Source organism: Ranitomeya variabilis, chromosome 1 (assembly GCF_051348905.1).
Source record: "Ranitomeya variabilis isolate aRanVar5 chromosome 1, aRanVar5.hap1, whole genome shotgun sequence".
Lineage (NCBI taxonomy): Eukaryota > Metazoa > Chordata > Amphibia > Anura > Dendrobatidae > Ranitomeya > Ranitomeya variabilis.
Window position 1 is genome coordinate 552,894,855 of NC_135232.1, and position 22,323 is coordinate 552,917,177.

At 46.7% G+C, this 22,323-nt stretch overlaps 1 protein-coding gene across 2 annotated transcripts in view; it reads left to right on the plus strand.

Moving 5' to 3' along the window:
• Window positions 1-22,044, plus strand: part of MUC1 (mucin 1, cell surface associated) — a 40,762-nt gene extending 18,718 nt beyond the window's left edge. For both annotated transcript variants that reach the window (XM_077255919.1, XM_077255928.1), the window contains exons 2-7: window positions 7,102-8,705; window positions 8,803-8,876; window positions 9,026-9,162; window positions 9,276-9,394; window positions 9,578-9,709; window positions 17,232-22,044. In XM_077255919.1, the coding sequence (XP_077112034.1) occupies window positions 7,102-8,705; window positions 8,803-8,876; window positions 9,026-9,162; window positions 9,276-9,394; window positions 9,578-9,709; window positions 17,232-17,300 (2,135 nt within the window). In that variant the 3' untranslated portion in view covers window positions 17,301-22,044. The remainder of the gene's footprint in view (window positions 1-7,101; window positions 8,706-8,802; window positions 8,877-9,025; window positions 9,163-9,275; window positions 9,395-9,577; window positions 9,710-17,231) is intronic.
• Window positions 22,045-22,323: the final 279 nt, after the last annotated feature.

A 22,323-nucleotide genomic window follows, 5' to 3' on the forward strand; every position in this document is an offset into this window, starting at 1 on the left:
CAGATTTTTGTGATCAGTCAAGACCACCACACGATGCTTAGCACCCTCGAGCCAATGACGCCACTCCTCAAATGCCCATTTCATGGCCAACAACTCCCGATTGCCCACATGATAATTTCGCTCGGCAGGTGAAAACTTCCTAGAGAAAAAGGCACAAGGTTTCATAACAGAGCAACCAGGGCCTCTCTGCGACAAAACGGCCCCTGCCCCAATCTCCGAAGCATCCACCTCAACCTGAAAGGGAAGTGAGACGTCAGGCTGGCACAAAACAGGCGCCGAAGTAAACCGGCGTTTCAACTCCTGGAAAGCCTCCACGGCAGCAGGAGCCCAGTTAGCTACATCGGAGCCCTTCTTGGTCATATCCGTCAAAGGTTTCACAATGCTAGAAAAATTAGCGATAAAACGACGGTAGAAGTTAGCGAAGCCCAAGAACTTCTGAAGACTCTTAACTGACGAGGGCTGAGTCCAATCAAGAATAGCTCGGACCTTGACTGGGTCCATCTCCACAGCAGAAGGGGAAAAAATGAACCCCAAAAAGGGAACCTTCTGTACACCAAAGAGACACTTTGAGCCCTTGACAAACAAAGAATTTTCACGCAAAATTTTAAAGACCAACCTGACCTGCTCCACATGCGAATCCCAATTATCAGAAAAAAACAAAATATCATCCAGATAAACAATCAAAAATTTATCCAGATACTTCCGGAAAATGTCATGCATAAAGGACTGAAAAACTGAAGGTGCATTGGAGAGCCCAAAAGGCATCACCAAGTACTCAAAATGACCTTCGGGCGTATTGAATGCGGTTTTCCATTCATCACCTTGCTTAATGCGCACAAGGTTGTACGCACCACGAAGGTCTATCTTGGTGAACCACTTGGCACCCTTAATCCGGGCAAACAAGTCAGACAACAGCGGCAAAGGATACTGAAATTTGACAGTGATCTTATTTAAAAGCCGATAGTCAATACAAGGTCTCAAAGATCCGTCCTTTTTTGCCACAAAAAAGAATCCCGCACCAAGAGGGGAAGAAGACGGACGAATATGTCCTTTCTCCAGAGACTCCTTGATATATGAACGCATAGCGGTATGTTCAGGTACCGACAGATTAAACAGTCTTCCCTTAGGAAATTTACTGCCTGGGATCAAATCTATAGCACAGTCACAGTCCCTATGAGGAGGCAGTGCACTGGACTCAGACTCACTGAAGACATCCTGATAATCAGACAAATACTCCGGAACTTCCGAAGGCGTAGAAGAAGCAATAGACACAGGCAGGGAATCCCCATGAATACCACGACAGCCCCAACTTGAGACTGACATAGCCTTCCAGTCCAGGACTGGATTATGGGTCTGTAACCATGGCAGCCCTAAAACAACCAAATCATGCATTTTATGTAAAACCAGGAAACGTATCACCTCGCGGTGTTCAGGAGTCATGCACATGGTAACCTGTGTCCAATACTGCGGTTTATTTGCTGCCAATGGTGTAGCATCAATACCCCTAAGAGGAATAGGATTTTCTAATGGTTCAAGAGTAAAACCACAGCGCTTAGCAAATGAGAGATCCATGAGACTCAGAGCAGCACCTGAATCTACAAACGCCATGACAGGATAAGATGACAGTGAGCAAATCAAAGTTACAGACAGAATAAATTTAGGTTGTAAATTACCAACGGTGACAGGACTAACAACCTTAGCTATACGTTTAGAGCATGCTGAGATAACATGTGTAGAATCACCACAGTAGTAGCACAAGCCATTCCGGCGTCTATGAATTTTCCGCTCATTTCTAGTCAGGATTCTATCACATTGCATTAAATCAGGTGTCTGTTCAGACAACACCATGAGGGAATTTGCGGTTTTTCTATCACATTGCACCGAATTAGGTGTCTGTTCAGACAACACCATGAGGGAATTTGCGGTTTTGCGCTCCCGCAACCGCCGGTCAATTTGAATAGCCAGTGCCATAGTATCATTCAGACCTGTGGGAATGGGAAAACCCACCATAACATTCTTAATGGCTTCAGAAAGGCCATTTCTAAAATTAGCGGCCAGTGCACACTCGTTCCAATGTGTCAGCACGGACCATTTCCGAAATTTTTGGCAATACACTTCAGCCTCGTCCTGCCCCTGAGACATAGCCAGCAAGGCCTTTTCTGCCTGAATCTCAAGATTGGGTTCCTCATAAAGTAAACCGAGCGCCAGAAAAAACGCATCAAGATCAGCCAATGCCGGATCTCCTGGCGCCAGCGAAAAAGCCCAATCCTGAGGGTCGCCCCGTAAGAACGAAATAACAATTTTTACTTGCTGAGCAGAATCTCCAGATGAACAGGGTCTCAGGGACAAAAACAATTTACAATTATTCACGAAATTCCTAAACTTAAACCTGTCTCCGGAAAACAGTTCAGGAATCGGTATTTTAGGTTCTGACCTAGGATTTCTGATAACATAGTCTTGTATGCCCTGCACACGAGTAGCCAGCTGGTCCACACTTGTAATCAAGGTCTGGACATTCATGTCTGCAGCAAGCATAGCCACTCTGAGGTAAAGGGGAAGAAGAAAAAAAAAAACCTCAGAATCTTCTTTCTTATAATCCCTCTTCTGCAATGCATTAAACATTTAATACTGGCCTGGCAAACTGTTATGACCCCAATGGCGAGGGTCTCAGAGGAACGTGGAAGTCTGCAGAGTACAAAAATCCAGCTCATAGGGCAGTGGTAACTGGGTTGACCATATATCTACTCCTAACGCCAACACTAGAAGTAGCCGGGGATCATTCCTACGTTGATTCTAGATGACACGCGCCAGCCGGAGAATCTAGCTACCCCTAGTAGAGGAAAACAAAGACCTTTCTTGCCTCCAGAGAAGGGGACCCCAAAGCTGGATAGAAGCCCCCCACAAATAATGACGGTTAGGTAAGAGGAAATGACAAACACAGAAATGAACCAGGTTTAGCACAGAGAGGCCCGCTTACTGATAGCAGAATAAAGAAAGGTAACTTATATGGTCAACAAAAACCCTATCAAAATCCACACTGGAAATTCAAGAACCCCCGAACCGTCTAACGGTCCGGGGGGAGAACACCAGCCCCCTAGAGCTTCCAGCAAAGGTCAGGATATAGATTGGAACAAGCTGGACAAAAATACAAAACCAAAACAAATAGCAAAAAGCAAAAGGCAGACTTAGCTGATATAACTGGAACCAGGATCAGTAGACAAGAGCACAGCAGACTAGCTCTGATAACTACGTTGCCAGGCATTGAACTGAAGGTCCAGGGAGCTTATATAGCAACACCCCTAACTAACGACCCAGGTGCGGATAAAAGGAATGACAGAAAAACCAGAGTCAAAAAACTAGTAACCACTAGAGGGAGCAAAAAGCAAATTCACAACAATATAGTACTCTGTGGGCTGTGCTGTATTTAGTACTCTGGGCTCTGCTATATATAGTACTCTGTGGGCTGTGCTGTATATAGTGCTCTGTGGGCTGTGCTATATATAGTACTCTGTGGGCTGTGCTGTATATATTGCTCTGTGGGCTGTGCTATATATAATACTCTGTGGGCTGTGCTGTATATATTGCTCTGTGGGCTGTGCTGTATTTAGTGCTCTGTGGGCTGTGCTGTATATATTGCTCTGTGGGCTGTGCTGTATTTAGTACTCTGTGGGCTCTGCTATATATAGTACTCTGTGGGCTGTGCTGTATATAGTGCTCTGTGGGCTGTGCTATATATAGTACTCTGTGGGCTGTGCTGTATATAGTGCTCTGTGGGCTGTGCTATATATAGTACTCTGTGGGCTGTGCTGTATATATTGCTCTGTGGGCTGTGCTGTATTTCGTGCTCTGTGGGCTGTGCTGTATATATTGCTCTGTGGGCTGTGCTGTATATATTACTCTGTGGGCTGTGCTATATATAGTACTCTGTGGGCTGTGCTGTATATATTGCTCTGTGGGCTGTGCTGTATTTCGTGCTCTGTGGGCTGTGCTGTATATAGTACTCTGGGCTGTGCTGTATATATTGCTCTGTGGGCTGTGCTGTATATATTGCTCTGTGGGCTGTGCTGTATTTAGTGCTCTGTGCTGTATATAGTACTCTGGGCTGTGCTATATATAGTACTCTGGGCTGTGCTGTATACACTCACTGGCCACTTTATTAGGTACACCATGCTAGTAACGGGTTGGACCCCCTTTTGCCTTCAGAACTGCCTCAATTCTTCGTGGCATAGATTCAACAAGGTGCTGGAAGCGTTCCTCAGAGATTTTGGTCCATATTGACATGATGGCATCACACAGTTGCCGCAGATTTGTCGGCTGCACATCCCTGATGCGAATCTCCCGTTCCACCACATCCCAAAGATTTCATGTTGTTTACGCCAAATTCTGACCCTACCATCCGAATGTCGCAGCAGAAATCGAGACTCATCAGACCAAGCAACGTTTTTCCAATCTTCTACTGTCCAATTTCGATGAGCTTGTGCAAATTGTAGCCTCAGTTTCCTGTTCTTAGCTGAAAGGAGTGGTACCCGGTGTGGTCTTCTGCTGCTGTAGCCCATCTGCCTCAAAGTTCGACGCACTGTGCGTTCAGAGATGCTCTTAGGCCTACCTTGGTTGTAACGGGTGGCGATTTGAGTCACTGTTGCCTTTCTATCAGCTCGAACCAGTCTGCCCATTCTCCTCTGACCTCTGGCATCAACAAGGCATTTCCGCCCACAGAACTGCCGCTCACTGGATTTTTCTTCTTTTTCGGACCATTCTCTGTAAACCCTAGAGATGGTTGTGCGTGAAAATCCCAGTAGATCAGCAGTTTCTGAAATACTCAGACCAGCCCTTCTGGCACCAACAACCATGCCACGTTCAAAGGCACTCAAATCACCTTTCTTCCCCATACTGATGCTCGGTTTGAACTGCAGGAGATTGTCTTGACCATGTCTACATGCCTAAATGCACTGAGTTGCCGCCATGTGATTGGCTGATTAGAAATTAAGTGTTAACAAGAAGTTGGACAGGTGTACCTAATAAAGTGGCCAGTGAGTGTATATTACTCTGTGGGCTGTGCTGTATATAGTACTCTGTGGGCTGTGCTGTATATATTGCTCTGTGGGCTGTGCTGTATTTAGTGCTCTGTTGGCTGTGCTGTATTTAGTGCTCTGTGGGCTGTGCTGTATATATAGTACTCTGTGGGCTGTGCTGTATATATTGCTCTGTGGGCTGTGCTGTATTTAGTGCTCTGTGGGCTGTGCTGTATTTAGTACTCTGTGGGCTGTGCTGTATATAGTATTCTGGGCTGTGCTATATATAGTACTCTGTGGGCTGTGCTGTATATAGTACTCTGGGCTCTGCTATATATAGTACTCTGTGGGCTGTGCTGTATATATTGCTCTGTGGGCTGTGCTGTATATAGCACTCTGTGGGCTGTGCTGTATATATTACTCTGGGGGCTGTGCTGTATATATTGCTCTGTGGGCTGTGCTGTATTTAGTACTCTGTGGGCTGTGCTGTATATAGTGCTCTGTGGGCTGTGCTGTATATAGTGCTCTGTGGGCTGTGCTGTATATAGTATTCTGGGCTGTGCTGTATATAGTACTCTGTGGGCTGTGCTGTATACTACTGTTTGGTCTGTGCTGTATACTTCTACGTGGGCTGTGCTGTATACTACTGCGTGGTCTGTGCTGTATACTACTGCGTGGGCTGTGCTGTATACTGCTGTGGGCTATGTTATCTACTACACACGCTGTGCTATATTATGCAGGCTGTGCTATATACTATACGGTTTGTGCTATATACTATGCGGGCTTTGCTATATACTATGGGGAGTATATTATATTCTATGGGGGAGGCCATGTTATGTACTATGTGGCTGTGTTATATACTATTGTGGGGGTATATTATATTCTATGGGGGGGCTGTGTTATATACTATGGGGGAGGCTGTGTTATATACTATGGGGGCTGCATTATATTCTATGGGGGGCTACATTATATATTATGGGGAGGTGGGCTGTATTATATTCAATGGGGGGTTACATTATACTCTGTGGGGTGGCTGTGGCTGCATTATACTCTGGGGTGGCTACATTATACTATATGTGGGCTGCATTATACTGTATTGAGGACTATGGGGAATACGTTATACTATATGAAGAACTATGGGGTGCATTATACTATGGGAAGTGAATTGTAGTACATGGATGACTATGGCGGTGCATTATACTATATGGAGCACTATGAGGAGTGTATTATACTATGTGGAGATCTGAGCAGTGTATTTTAATATGGAGGACTATAGGAAGTGTATTATACTATATGGAGGACTGTGGAGCACATTATAATATATGGAGGACTATGGGGTGTACGGTATTTTACTAAACAAGTAAAATGCTGCATATTCAGATTGTTTTTGCTGGAACAAAAATCATTGTTCTCAGCAGCACATCGCGGGTGTAAACTGTAGATGTGCTGCTTATAACATGATACTGTATGGTGATCTGTTAGTGATCTATTAGTGATCGTTCTGTCCCATCATTATTCCTCAGTTGGTGGAAAGAGGCCGGGAAACGAGCGTTGAACAACTTCCGTATTGTCGATCAAACTCATTTAGCGGCCTGAACTCAGCGCACGTAAATACAACAGAAATGCTTTTGTGTGATGTGCAATATGTTAGCATTTGGGGCCCCATTTTAAACTTTACCTAGGGCCCCACTTTGCCTAAAACCGGCCCTGCCTACAAGTGTACAAAGATATTATACAGTCACCATGTGACAAGTGGGCCTGTGTGACTTCAAATGCCAGGGCTGAATTTTAGTCCCAGTCCGGCCCTGCTTACAAGTGACTTTGTCACAAGTCTCATACTTTCTACATGGTCAGGTTTCATTTCTCCACATTCTGCTTGCACAGGAAACTTAACTAAACATGTCTTAGGCTATGTGCACATGTTGCAGATTTGACTGTGGAATTTTCTGAGCAGATTCTGCATGTCTTGGCTGAAAACGCAGGTCAGAATCTGCACCTTTTTAAGAAATGTGAGCAGGAGGCAGGGAGAAAGAACTAAACAGTGTTCTACAGTCTTATTATTGGTCTAATATGTTCATTTCCATTTCAGTGATAAAAGCAGAATCAGATGGAAATACACAATCAACCACCACAGCAACCGCACCTGCCCAAAATACAACACAAATGAAAACAGGTCAACATACTACAGAAACCACAGTAAGTGGTGTCGGTGTGACAGATGCCACTACAACCAGTCATCCCAATCCAGGAATTACAACCGTAGGTGCCAGTGTTACAGAACGCAGTACAACCAATACCACAGAAGCTAGTACTAGAGATGTCAGTGTCACAGAACCTGCCACAACTGCCACTACTCCTTCAAGTACCACAGAATCTATCAATGAAGGTGTCAATAGCACAAAACCCACCACCAATGCTACCACTCCTTCCAATACCATAGAATCTACCACTAAAGGTGTAAATACCACAGAACCCAACACTGCTAATACTCCTTCCAATACCACAGAACCCACCACCACTGCTACTACTCCTTACAATACCACAGAACCGACCACCACTGCTACCACACCTTACAATACCACAGAATCCACCACCACTGCTACTACTCCTTCCAATACCACAGCATCTACCACTAATAATGTCAATAGCACAGAACCCACCACCACTGCTACTACTCCTGTCAATAGCACAGAACTCACCACCACTGCTACCACTCCTTCCAATACCACAGAACCCACCACTGCTACTACTCTTTACAATACCACAGAACCCACAACCAATGCTACCACTCCTTCCAATACCACGGAAACTACCACTAAAGGTGTCAATATCACAGAACCCACCACCACTGCTACCACTCCTTCCAATACCACAGAACCAACAACTAATCCTTCTAATACCACAGCATCAACTTCTAAAGGTGTCAATACCACAGAATCTGCCACAACTGCTGCCACTCCTTCTAATGCCACAGAATCAACCACTAAAGGTGTCAATACCACAGAACCGACCACCACTGCTACCACTCCTTCCAATACCACAGAACCTACGACCACTGCTACCACTCCTTCCAATTCCACAGACTCAACCACTAAAGGTGTCAATACCACAGAATCTGCCACAACTGCTGCCACTCCTTCCAATACCACAGAATCAATCACTAAAGGTGTCAATACCACAGAACTGACCACCACTGCTACCACGCCTTCAAATACCACAGAACCTACAACCACTGCTACCACTCCTTCCAATTCCACAGAATCAACCACTAAAGGTGTCAATACCACAGAATCTGCCACAACTGCTGCCACTCCTTCCAATACCACAGAATCAACCACTAAAGGTGTCAATACCACAGGACCGACCACCACTGCTACCACGCCTTCCAATTCCACAGAACCCACAACCACTGCTACCACTCCTTCCAATACCACAGAATCAACCACTAAAGGTGTCAATACCACAGAACTGACCACCACAGCTACCATTACTTCTAAAATCACTGAAAATACCACTAAAGGTGTCAATAACACAGAATCCACCACAACAATAGTACATACCACGGTATCTACTCAACCAGCAATTACAGATGTGTACATACAAATGCGAATTACCAATATGGTTTACTCCATCCTCCTGAATGACCCCACCTCTGGAGAATTTAAGAATTTGGAGACCAGCATTAAAACAATGGTAAGCAGTCTGCATCCTCCAGGGCGGATACGTGGCAGAGTTGTACACTTTTCTCACTATTATACTGATTTCTATCTGATGCTTTTGCCTTTTGCAGTTTCATGAGGTCTATAACTGCTCCACCTGCTCCACCAGAAACACGTATGCCGGAGTCACCATCCTTCTCTTCAGGTGAGAATATATTGGCTTTGATCTCCACTGTAGGTTATCACCTACATTGTGGTGGACATTATGCTGTCAGTGGCCGCCGCTGCACATTGCTGCTCCTATTTCTGTTTTTTTGCTTTGGTCTCATGTCATTGATCATATCCTCCAATCAGCGCTGGGTCTGTGATCGCCAACACCAGAGTTGAATTTACAGGATCTCAGACTGCAGAAGGAGTTAGAGCCATCCTAGATGAAGCGTTGTCCACCAACTCAAATGAGATTAATGGACTCAGAATCACTGACTTCCAAGGTGAGAATCATAGACAACAGCCGGGCTTGTTACATACCATTCTCGGTGGCAGATAGACCATTATGCTTGTATACTAAGACATTGTGACATGCCCATGATTCTCCTCCTTACAGTCAGTACCAATCCAATATCATCTGATGCCTCTTCAGCCCCTGTCCCCGGATGGGGCATCGCTCTGCTGGTTCTGGCCGCCATAATCCTGCTGCTTGCTATTATTTTCCTGATTATCCTGGTGAGTGCAATCCCCCTATTTTCAACATTTACCTCTAATTGTTAACATGGAAGGGGAACGCAGTGACCTATGAAGAGTATTGGCTTGATTCTATCCATGTAGTGACCTCTGTCCTTGTGTCCTTGCTCTCCAGAGGTTCCTCTGTCACTTGTATCCTTCTAACTCTGATTGTCTTCTCGTCAGACTGTCATGTTGTGCAGAAGAAGGTCTACAGGATACATGGATGTGTTTGCGACACGTGGTTCCTACCACTCCATGAATGACTATACATCCTACCAAACACATGGACGATATGTGGCACCAACCAAACATGACGTAAGTGCTCTTGATACTCATGGCTTGAGATCTTCATTGCACATGACTGGGCTGGTGTAATATGTAGTAGATATTTTTACCAGAGTCTGTAGAGATTGAACTGACGTCTATAATTGTTTAGAACCATAAGGAAGGTTGTGCTGTTGTATGTAGACGTGCAGTTGTTCTGGCTCCTATAAAATAAGTTCTTACTACTTCATTAGATGGATCCACTTAGGGTTTGTAGCTAAACTTCAGGGGTGATGGCTCTCAGGTCAACTTTTCTTAGGGCCTATGACTCCATCAATATAGGTGGCTCCTCCCTGGATTGGTGGCTCCATTTATAGAGATTTTCCTTCAGTGTAACCCGGGACGCCTCCGGCCGGGACGTTCCCTGGCCCTGCACTGAGTAGCTACACCCCATACTGGTCCCGGCGGCACCAGCTGACGTGCACCCACCTGACCGCTACCACCCGCAGGCCATTTTGCCCCCGTACCTGCCGCTCATACCGGTGAGACACCGTACACCATACCCGGTACTCATCAAGTGAAGTTGCGGGAGTTGAAGCACAAACACACGTCATCTTGATGACTATACTTCTACATGGTAAGAGTCTCGGTGCCTAGTATATATATATATATTTTTAGCACATAAGTGTGATAAATCCACCAGGTACCGGCAGTATACATGTTTATGGTTATTCTTGCTGGAATACATTCATACCTGGTTGTACGGCATATATTCCAAGGGGTAAGCAGATTGGCAGCATACACAGCAGTTAACAATTGGGTTTACTGCAACGCGCAGCGTGTTATCTTTATTATCTATTGCTGCACATATTCATGTTGTTGGGTTGTACTCCAGCAGCTAGGGATAGTCTTTTTTAATCACCCAAGCGCGGTATCAGTTGTTATATGTACTGGTTTTTACAGAAGTGGCACTGTTTCTGGGGATACCAGCAGCTGGGGGATTCTATAGTTTATTTGCACTCACCTAGTGGTGAGCGCCAGTGTTATTTGTATATTCATATGTAACTTGGCCTGTTAGGATGTTTTGGAGTTAAATAGCTTTTTTGTTCAGTGAATGTGACCTCCTAATGCTGCAAATTCCACAAATGAGCATTTTCAGTTCTTTAAAACATATCACATGTTTAGAAATTCTACTGTGCCTAATAATTTGGAACAGTGCCTTTTGAGTTTTTATTCATTTTGGAGATTATACTGTTATCATAAACCTCCAATAAAATTTGATGTATACTTTAAGGGGTGATGACTTTTTTTAGACTGACTGTCATTTGCACCGACCATTTAGGAAAATACGAGAAAAATGTCATTTGCTTAATAATTTGGAACATGGTGTATAGAGGTAGCTCCTCTTGGGGTTGGTGGCTTAATCTTTAGAGATATCTCTTGTCAGGGTTGGTGATGTCTATAGAGGTGGCTCCTCTCAGGGATGTTGGTTTCATCTATAGAGGTGGCTCCTCTCAGGGTTGGTGGCTTCAACAATAGAGGAAGCTCATCTCAGGATTGGTGGCTTAATTTATAGAGGTGGTTCCTCACAGAGCGTATGGTTTCATTTATAGAAAATACTTTTCTCAGGGTTTGTAATTGCATTTATAGAGATCTTCTGAGAGTTGGTGGCTTGAGCTTTAGAAGCATCTCTTCTCAAGACTCATGGTTCAGTCAATATAGGTGGCTCATATCAGGGTTGGTGGCTTCATCTATAGAGATGTCTCCTCTCAGGGTTGGTAGCTTCATCTAGAGAAGTGTCACCTCTCAGAATTTGTGGCTCAATTTATAGTGGTGGCTCTTTTTAACCCTTGTGGATCTATTTATAGAAACTGCTCCTCTCAGGATTTGTGGTTGTATTTATAGAGTAATCTTTGGAGGGTTGGTAGCTCCAGCTATAGAATAAGCTCCTCTTGAAACCCATACTTCAGTCAAAAGAGGTGGCTTCACTTGGGGCTTGTGGCTGCTTTCATTTTGTGATGTAGCTTCACACCTTTTTGCTATGAACATTTCTTTGCTTGTTGCACCTGGTTAATAATTGACATTTCTGCTGGTTGCCCGGTAGACATGTGAACAGAGCAGGTGACATTAGGGGAAGCAGCCAGTGCTGTACGGGAGGTTTATGCATTAAGTATCTTATTCACCCCTATATTGGCCATAGTTACTGTATAAACACGGTATTGAGCCGTGACCATTATAGGACAGGGATATTGTGAGTGATGGAGTATTTTTGTTAGAGGAGCCAGCCATTGTGGCAATGGTCCAAGTCTCAGCTGTAAGTGGAACAACCTTGACATGTTTGAAGCTGTCTAAATACAATGCCCCTCCCTCCTCTTCTTTCTCCTTCCTTGTCGTCCTCTTTCATGATTCCTTTCTCCTTCTTCCTCTTTCATCCCTTCACTACGCTTCCTCCTTTACTTGCTCCTCTTTATCCTTTGCTGGCTCTTACTCCTCCCCTCCTACTTTTTCTTCTCCCTCATTTTTTCTCATTCCTCATTCTCTTTCTCATCCTTTTCCATTTTCTTTTACTCTTCAATGTCTCCTCTTCCTCCTTTTATTACTTTTCCAATACCTTGCCTTCATCTTATTCCTCCTCCTTTTCTTTTTACTGTTCCTCCTTCTTCTCTTGTCCCACTTCCCCCTTCTCTTTCTCTGGCTCCAATCCTCTACATCTTGGTCTCATTTCTTCTCCACTTTTTCTTCTTTCTCCTACTCATCTTCCTCTACGATGAATTCCTACCTTAAGCTCTTGTTCTCCTCCCATACATCTTCCTCCTCCATTTTGTCATCCTCCCCATCTTGCCCTTCCTTATCTCCTTTCTCTTATTTTTATTTTTCTGCCACCTTCTATTCTTTAAATTCCTCTTGCTCCTCCTCATCTTTCTTCTTTCTCTTCCACCTATGTAACTCCCTCCTTGTCTCCTCCTCCTTCTTCCTTTTCCTCTTCCTCCTTGTTTTCTCTTCTTATTATTATTTTTCTTCCTCTTCTTGTTCCTCCTCATATTTCTCCTCTTACTCCCTTCCTATCCCTTTTCCTATTCCTCATCTTGCTCTTCTTTCCTCCTTTCCTCTTCTTCTTCCTCTAGTCATATGTAGTGATGTAACATATAATGTACTCTGACATCATGGTGTTCGGAAAAGAGGACTGTAATATTCATCATCTGCTCACTGCTTGGCTTATTGCTTGATATATCCTCGTCCCCTGATCAATCTACTATACATTCATGCCTCTTCCATTATTAGCCACCACTCTACTTGCATTCTGCCTGCAAGTCACATTTCGCTTGTCCTTGACAGCCGTGTGACTGGTGTCAGCAGGATGCCAGAGCCTCTTGCAGACCATTGCACCACCTAGTGCAGTCACATGTTCACATAATAAATCAGAGACATGTGGCGCCATCATCATCCACAGTGCACCCGAAACCTGACCTACTGACCAAGTAGCGCCTCTCCCCTGCAGTGACACCAGCAGCCCCTCTACCACAGTGACAACAGCAGCCCCTCTCTCCTCCAGTAAAACCAGCAGCCCCTCTCCCCTGCAGTGACACCAGAATCCCATCTCCGCCAGTGACACTCCAGCAGCCCCCCTCCCGTGCAGTGACACCAGCAGCCACTATCCCCTGCAGTGACACTAGCAGCCCTCTCTCCTGCAGTAAACATAAGGATGAATGACCTCGGGGAGATCAAAACATCCAACACCGCGGAGACACCATCACGTGTTTCTCAAGGCAGTGATCCAGAACACTGCCCCCATCCCTTATGGGAAATATGCAAATGCATGTAGAAAAGCCGCGGAGACACCATCACGTGTTTCTCAACGCAAGCAATGAATAGCCAGGTCTTTCACCGGGAAGGAACCACGGGAAGGGCAGCATCCAATAAAGGAAAACCACCTATGCCAAAACATGGTATCCATCCACAGACAGCTGTTTCGGGGTATTTGCCCCTCATCAGTGTGGAGTAGGAAACTGGCTATTAGGAGCAGTGCCTAGTGAAAAGGCTATAAACATAAGGATGAATGACCTCGGGGAGATCAAAACATCCAACACCGCGGAGACACCATCACGTGTTTCTCAACGCAGTGATCCAGAACACTGCCCCCATCCCTTATGGGAAATATGCAAATGCATGTAGAAAAGCCGCGGAGACACCATCACGTGTTTCTCAACGCAAGCAATGAATAGCCAGGTCTTTCACCGGGAAGGAACAACCACGGGAAGGGCAGCATCCAATAAAGGAAAACCACCTATGCCAAAACATGGTATCCATCCACAGACAGCTGTTTCGGGGTATTTGCCCCTCATCAGTGTGGAGTAGGAAACTGGCTATTAGAAGCAGTGCCTAGTGAAAAGGCTATGAACATCAGGATGAATGACCTCGGGGAGATCAAAACATCCAACACCGCGGAGACACCATCACGTGTTTCTCAACGCAGTGATCCAGAACACTGCCCCCATCCCTTCTGGGAAATATGCAAATGCATGTAGAAAAGCCGCGGAGACACCATCACGTGTTTCTCAACGCAAGCAATGAATAGCCAGGTCTTTCACCGGGAAGGAACCACGGGAAGGGCAGCATCCAATAAAGGAAAACCACCTATGCCAAAACATGGTATCCATCCACAGACAGCTGTTTCTCTCCTGCAGTGACACCAGCAGCTCCTTTCCCCTGTAGTGACATCAGTAGTCCACCTCCCCTGCAGAGACAGCAGCAGCCCCTCTCCCCTGCAGAGACTCCAGCAGCCCCTCTCCCCTGCAGTGACGCCAGCAGTCCCTCTCCCCTGCTGTGATGCCAGCAGCCCCTCTCCCCTGCAGTGATGCCAGCATCCCCTCTCCCCTGTAGTGATGCCAGCATCCCCTCTCCACTTCAGTGACACAGCCTGCAGCCCCTCTACCCTGCAATGACACTGCCAGCAGCAGCTCTCCTTTGCGGTGACACTGCCAGCAGCCGCTCTCCCCTGTAATGACACTGCCAGCAGCCGCTCTCCCCTGCAGTGATACTGCCAGAATCCCCTCTCCCCTGCAGTGACACTGCCAGCAGCCTCTCTCCCCTTCAGTGACACTGCCAGCAGCCCCTCTCCCCTGCAGTGATTTCAGCAGCCTCTCTCCCTTGAAGCGATGCCAGCAGCCCCATTCCACTGCAGTGACACAGTCTGCAGCCCCTCTTCCCTGCAGTGACACTGCCAGCAGCCACTCTCTTCTGCGGTGACACTGCCAGCAGCCACTTTCTCCTGCAGTGACATTGCCAGCAGCCGCTCTCCCCTGCAGTGACACTGCCAGGAGCCCCTCTCCCCTGCAGTGACACTGCCAGCAGCCCCTCTCAACTTCAGTGACACTGCCAGCAGCCCCTCTACCCTGCGGTGACACTGCCAGCAGCCCCTCTCCCCTGCAGTGATTTCAGCAGCCCCTCTCCCCTGAAGTGATGCCAGCAGCCCCATTCCCCTGCAGTGACACAGTCTGCATCCCCTCTCCCCTGCAGTGACACTGCCAGCAGCCGCTCTCTTCTGCGGTGACACTGCCAGCAGCCACTCTCTTCTGCGGTGACACTGCCAGCAGCCGCTCTCCCCTGCGGTGACACTGCCACCAGTCGTTCTCCCTTGCGGTGACATTGCCAGCAACCCCTCTCCCCTGCGGTGACACTGCCTGCACTGCTCTCCCCTGCGGTGACACTGCCAGCAGCCGCTCTCCCCTGCGGTGACACTGCCACCAGCCGCTCTCCCCTGCGGTGACACTGCCATCAGTCGCTCTCCCTTGCGGTGACACTGCCAGCAGCCGCTCTCCCCTGCAGTGACACTGCCAGGAGCCCCTCTTTCCTGCAGTGACACTGCCAGCAACTCCTCTCCCCTGCAGTGACAATGCCAGCAGCCGCTCTCCCCTGCGGTGACACTGCCAGCAGCCGCTCTCCCCTGTAATGACACTGCCAGCAGCCGCTCTCCCCTGCAGTGATGCCAGCATCCCCTCTCCACTTCAGTGACACAGCCTGCAGCCCCTCTACCCTGCAATGACACTGCCAGCAGCAGCTCTCCTTTGCGGTGACACTGCCAGCAGCCGCTCTCCCCTGTAATGACACTGCCAGCAGCCGCTCTCCCCTGCAGTGATACTGCCAGAATCCCCTCTCCCCTGCAGTGACACTGCCAGCAGCCTCTCTCCCCTTCAGTGACACCGCCAGCAGCCCCTCTCCCCTGCAGTGATTTCAGCAGCCCCTCTCCCTTGAAGCGATGCCAGCAGCCCCATTCCACTGCAGTGACACAGTCTGCAGCCCCTCTTCCCTGCAGTGACACTGCCAGCAGCCACTCTCTTCTGCGGTGACACTGCCAGCAGCCACTTTCTCCTGCAGTGACATTGCCAGCAGCCGCTTTCCCCTGCAGTGACACTGCCAGGAGCCCCTCTTTCCTGCAGTGACACTGCCAGCAACTCCTCTCCCCTGCAGTGACAATGCCAGCAGCCGCTCTCCCCTGCGGTGACACTGCCAGCAACCGCTCTCGTCTACGGTGACACTGCCAGCAGCCACTCTCCTCTGCGGTGACATTGCCAGCAGCCGCTCTCCCCTGCAGTGACACTGCCAGAATCCCCTCTCCCCTGCAGTGACACTGCCAGCAGCCCCTCTCAACTTCAGTGACACTGCCAGCAGCCCCTCTACCCTGCGGTGACACTGCCAGCAGCCCCTCTCCCCTGCAGTGATTTCAGCAGCCCCTCTCCCCTGAAGTGATGCCAGCAGCCCCATTCCCCTGCAGTGACACAGTCTGCATCCCCTCTCCCCTGCAGTGACACTGCCAGCAGCCGCTCTCTTCTGCGGTGACACTGCCAGCAGCCACTCTCTTCTGCGGTGACACTGCCAGCAGCCGCTCTCCCCTGCGGTGACACTGCCACCAGTCGTTCTCCCTTGCGGTGACATTGCCAGCAACCCCTCTCCCCTGCGGTGACACTGCCTGCACTGCTCTCCCCTGCGGTGACACTGCCAGCAGCCGCTCTCCCCTGCGGTGACACTGCCACCAGTCGCTCTCCCCTGCGGTGACACTGCCATCAGTCGCTCTCCCTTGCGGTGACACTGCCAGCAGCCACTCTCCCCTGCGGTGACACTGCCATCAGCCGCTCTTTCCTGCACTGACATGAGCAGCCCCTCTCCCCTGCAGAGACACGAGCAGTCTTCCATGGTTAATCATTAAAACCTTGACTTGCATGAACATCCATATCCAAAGAGTGACGAAGAGCCCCTCTTGTCCACAGCTGGTGGTGCCTGCTACTCCTGGGCACCTGAGACAGGCGGCTGGGAACAGTGCGTACATTTACACCCTATCCACCCCCCACCTTGGTCTCCAGGAGTCACTTTGATTTCCTCGCACACTTGTGTCTTGATTCTTCTTGGCCTCTTAAGTCAATTCCTTCCATTGTTCTGGGGTATTCATCAGATTCTTCCTGTAATCCAACACACTCTGTGGTCACATCCTCATTCTTCTCCTTAAGCCTCCTATTGCTGGAGACTTTCATATCCTGCACCTTGAGGAGCCTATTAACCCTTTTCTCTCTCTCTTCAGCCTTCAGGTAATGGGACTAAGAATCTGTACTCATACTCCAATCAAGGCCTAGAGACCAATGACTTGTGAGCTCCACCACAAAACTATGCGACTGGGCCAGAGCTCCGGGATGGGAGCCACATGGACTCTGCCCACAGACTTGTTATGGACCTGTTGTTTAAATGACAAGTGAAGAACCCATCATTGTATCTATGCATCATCTTTCCATATCGTTGTATCTCTATGTCGTGATATCTTCACATCATGGCATTGTTACCTTGTGAGTCATTGCCATTGTATCCTATGGTATTGGACCATATGCCAAGGTCATCTTATCAGCAGCTTAAAGGAGCTCACAGTTGGAGACCATTGTCTTTCCACCATTATGTACAGCTTACCTGATGACATCACTCCCACCTGTGGTCATCAACCAGATTTTTTTCTTCTGTTAATGAACAATTCATTACAGACTGATGACATTTTCAGGGCTTGAGACGTTACGTGGTATCTGGCCAGATACAGATGTGGATTCAATACTGACATTCGCTGTGAGCGGACAATAACTACAATCCCAGCAATCTGCACCATCACCCCCATATAAAAAAAAAGAAAATCGTTGACACTGGAAAAGCGTCAAGCCTAGTCCTGCACTCCCTATAAGACAGGAGGTTTAATGGAGTCAACCGCCATGTTCATGGTCTTCAAACAGGAGTAAAGGAGGAGGCCATCAAATTTCACATTATTGTATAGAAAGGACTGTACGATTGCTATATAAAGAATTTACACAGAGACGGTTGTTATTGAGTGGACTGAATAATTATTTAGAGGACTTTACGGTTGATATATAAAGAAGTTACATAGAAGACTGTACGGTTGTTATTGAGTGGACTGTATGATGTATATATATATATATATATATATATATATATATAATATGGAGAATGCGTACAGTTATTTAGAGGACTGTACAGTTATCTGGAGGACTGTATGGTTGTAAGATATGAAGAGGGGACTGTACGGTTGTTATTGAGAGGATTACGGTATACGGTGTGTGTGTGTGTGTATATATATATATATATATATATATATATATATATATATATATATAACCTGGAGAGAGCAACTTATGTAGGGGACTCTATAGTTTTTAAATATGGAGAGAGGACTGTGCGGTTGTTAGATATAGAGGGACATACAACTCTGTGGTTGTTAGATATGGTGAGAGTAATGTATGGTTGTTATTTAGGGAGACTGCACGGTTGTGTGCTATGGAGAGAAGACAGTATGGTTGTTAGATATGGACAGAGTACTGTAAGGATTATTAGATATGGAAAGAGCATTGTATATGGATGTTATTTAGGGGACTGTATGGTTGTTAGATTTGGAGAGAAGACTGAATATTGTTATTGAAAGGATTATACGGAGTGTATATATAATATGCAGAAAGCATTGTACAGTACTTATGTAAGAGACTGTACATTTGTTAGATATGGAGAGAGGACTGTGGGTTTTTGATATTTAGAGAGAACTGTAGAGTTGTTAGATATGGAGAGAGGACTGTACGATTGTTAGATATGGTGAGAGGACTGTGCAGTTTTTAGATACAGAAATAGGACTGTGTAGTTCTTAGATCTAGAGAGAGGACTGTGCGTTTGTTAGATGTGGGGTGGGGACTGTATGCTTGTTATTTAGTAGAGGACTGTACATTTGTTAGATATGGTGAGAGGACTGAGCAGTTGTTGGATATGGGGAGAGGACTGTACGGTTGTTATATATGGTGAGAGGGCTGAGCAGTTGTTGGATATGTTGAGAAGACAGGACTGTACTTTTGTTAGATATGGTGAGAGGACAGAGCAGTTGTTGGATATGGGGAGAGGACTGTACGGTTGTTATATATGGTGAGAGGGCTCGACAGTTGGATATGTTGAGATAACCGTACAGTTGTTAAATATGGTGAGAGGACTGTATGGTTGTTAGATATGGAGAGAGGACTGCACAAGTTGTTAGATATGGTGAGAGGACTGTACGGTCGTTAGATATGGTGAGAGGACTGTACGGTTGTTAGATATGGTGAGAGGACTGAGCGGTTGTTAGATATGGTGAGAGGACTGTGCGGTTGTTAGATATGGTGAGAGGACTGTACGGTCGTTAGATATGGTGAGAGGACTGTACGGTTGTTAGATATGGTGAGAGGACTGTGCGGTTGTTAGATATGGTGAGAGGACTGTACGGTTGTTAGATATGGTGAGAGGACTGTACGGTTGTTAGATATGGTGAGAGGACTGTGCGGTTGTTAGATATGGTGAGAGGACTGAACAGTTGTTAGATACGGTGAGAGGACTGTACGGTTGTTAGATATGGTGAGAGGACTGAGCGGTTGTTAGATATGGTGAGAGGACTGTGCGGTTGTTAGATATGGTGAGAAGACTGTACGGTTGTTAGATATGGTGAGAGGACTGTACGGTTGTTAGATATGGTGAGAGGACTGTACGGTTGTTAGATATGGTGAGAGAACTGTACGGTTGTTAGATATGGTGAGAGGACTGAGCAGTTGTTGGATATGTTGAGAAGACAGGACTGTACTTTTGTTAGATATTTTGAGAGGACGGAGTAGTTGTTAAATATGGTGAGAGGACTGTACGGTTGTTACAGTAGATATGGAGCGAGGACTGTACAGTTGTCTGTTTAGAGAAGTGTAGTTATTTTTTATAGAGGAGACCTGTTTGTTACTTCTTTATCCTTGCCGTCTTCTGTCCCAGTGACCAGTAGGAATGTTCTCTCCCTATATTGACACCCTCAGCGACCTGCATAAACTTGCTTGCTCTGGAGCCTCTGGTTTGCTTTGGCAGTGATTCCCCGCTAGGACAAATAACCTACTTCTCACCCAGCATAGAGAAGACCACTCTGGAGCAGCAGAACCAGTGTCTCAATGTGCATGACTGTTCCTACTCCCTTACTGCTCCTAATGCCAAAGTCTGCGCTCATACACTGCTCCCATGCTGCAGTCTGGGAATAAGTGGTTGCCCAACATGTGAACAGTGATCATCACTAAAGTCTGCTCTGCCTGTATACCCAACATACTGCTCTGCCTGTATACAACCGCATTCTGCTTTGTCTATATACCACACGTACTGCTCTGCATGTATACCTCGCATTCTGCTCCACCTGTATACCCCACATTCTGCTGTGCCTGTATACCCCACATTCTACGTGTATAGCCTACATTCTTCTCTGCCTTTACCCTGTATTTTCATCTGCCATTATACCACAGTCTACTTACGTTCTGCTCTGCCATTTTACTCCACAGTTTACCTGTATAGCCTGTTTACTAATCCTCCTGTATACCCAGCAGTCTGCCTGTATACACCACATTTTTCTCTGCCTGTTTACATCACTTTCTTCTTGTATAGCCTGTTTTCTTCTCCACCTGTATACCCCATAGTCTAAGTTAATAGCCTGTATCTTTCTCCCCCTGTATACCCCTGCAGTCTACCTGTATAGCCTTTATTGTTCTCTGCCTGTATACCCCACAGCCTACCTGTATAGCCTGTACACCCTGCAATCTACCTGTATAGCCTGTATTCTACTTCACCTGTATACCCCACAGTCTATCTGAATAGACTTTATACGAATTCTACTGTATACCCCACATTCTGCTCTGTCTGTATACTCCAAGTTCTACGTGTATATCCTGTATACCACACAGTCTACCTGAATAGCCTATATTCTTCTATGTTTGTATACTCTGCAGTCTACCTGTATAGCCTGCATACTAATCCTCCTGTATACCCTGCAGTCTACCTGTATAGCCTGTATACTAATGCTCCTGTATACCCTGCAGTCTACCTGTATAGCCTGTATACTAATCCTCCTGTATACCCTGCAGTCTACCTGTATAGCCTGTATACTAATGCTCCTGTATACCCTGCAGTCTACCTGTATAGCCTGTATACTAATCCTCCTGTATACCCTGCAGTCTACCTGTATAGCCTGTATAGCCTGTATACCCTGCAGTCTACCTGTATAGCCTGTATACTAATCCTCCTGTATACCCAGCAGTCTGCCTGTATACAACGCATCCTCCTCTGCCTGTATACCCCACAGTTTACCTATATAGCCTATATTCTGCTTCACATGTATACACCACAGTCTACCTGAATAAACTGTTTAATAATCCTTCTGTATACCCCACATTCTGCATTGCCTGTATACCCCACTTTCTACATGTATAGCCTGTATTTTTCTCCACCTGTATACCTCAGTCTACCTGAATATCCTGTATCCTACTCCGCCTGTATGCCTCTCCAGTCTGCCTGTATAGCCTTTATTGTACTCCGCCTGTATACTCCACAGTCCACCTGTGCAGTCTGTATTTTTATCCACCCATATACCCCACAGTCTACCTGTATACCCCACATTCTGCTCTGCCATTATACCACAGTCTACCTGTATAGCCTGTATACTAATCCTTCTGTATACTCAGCACTGTGTGTTTACATCGCATTCTGCTTCGCCTGTATACCCTGCAGTTTGCCTGTTAGCCCAAGATATGCTCCGCAGTCTGCTTCGCCTGTATACCCCACAGTTTGCCTGTATAGCCCACGATCTACTCTGCCTGTATACCCTGCAGTCTGCCTGTATATCCCACGTTCTTCTTCACTTGTATACCCCAGTCTGATTCGCCTATATAACCCACAGTTAGCTTCAGCAGAGAGCAGATTGCACTGTATACAGCTGTTGCAGATGGGTGTACTCTGCACCATGTGACTACAGAAATGTCTATTTATATGTAAACTGTTCAGTGATTTGAGATAAATAAAGGAACTTTCCGTCACTGGCCTCCTCCACATCATTATGTGCCTGGACTGCTGTGGGTGCAGCTCTTGCTCACTCTCTTCCTTCATACCTTCCCTCTCTGCTGTGGTGGAATGGTTAACTGAAGGAGGTGCAGGTCTCCTTGTGGATGCAGGCGGGGAGTGATGGACATGCCTCAACCCAACCTCCTGCCTGTGCAAGTCTTTCTGCACTGTGACAGGAGATACAACACTGAACCACCGGGACACCAGGAACACAACATTAAACATTCAGAACACCAGGAACACAGCACTAAATC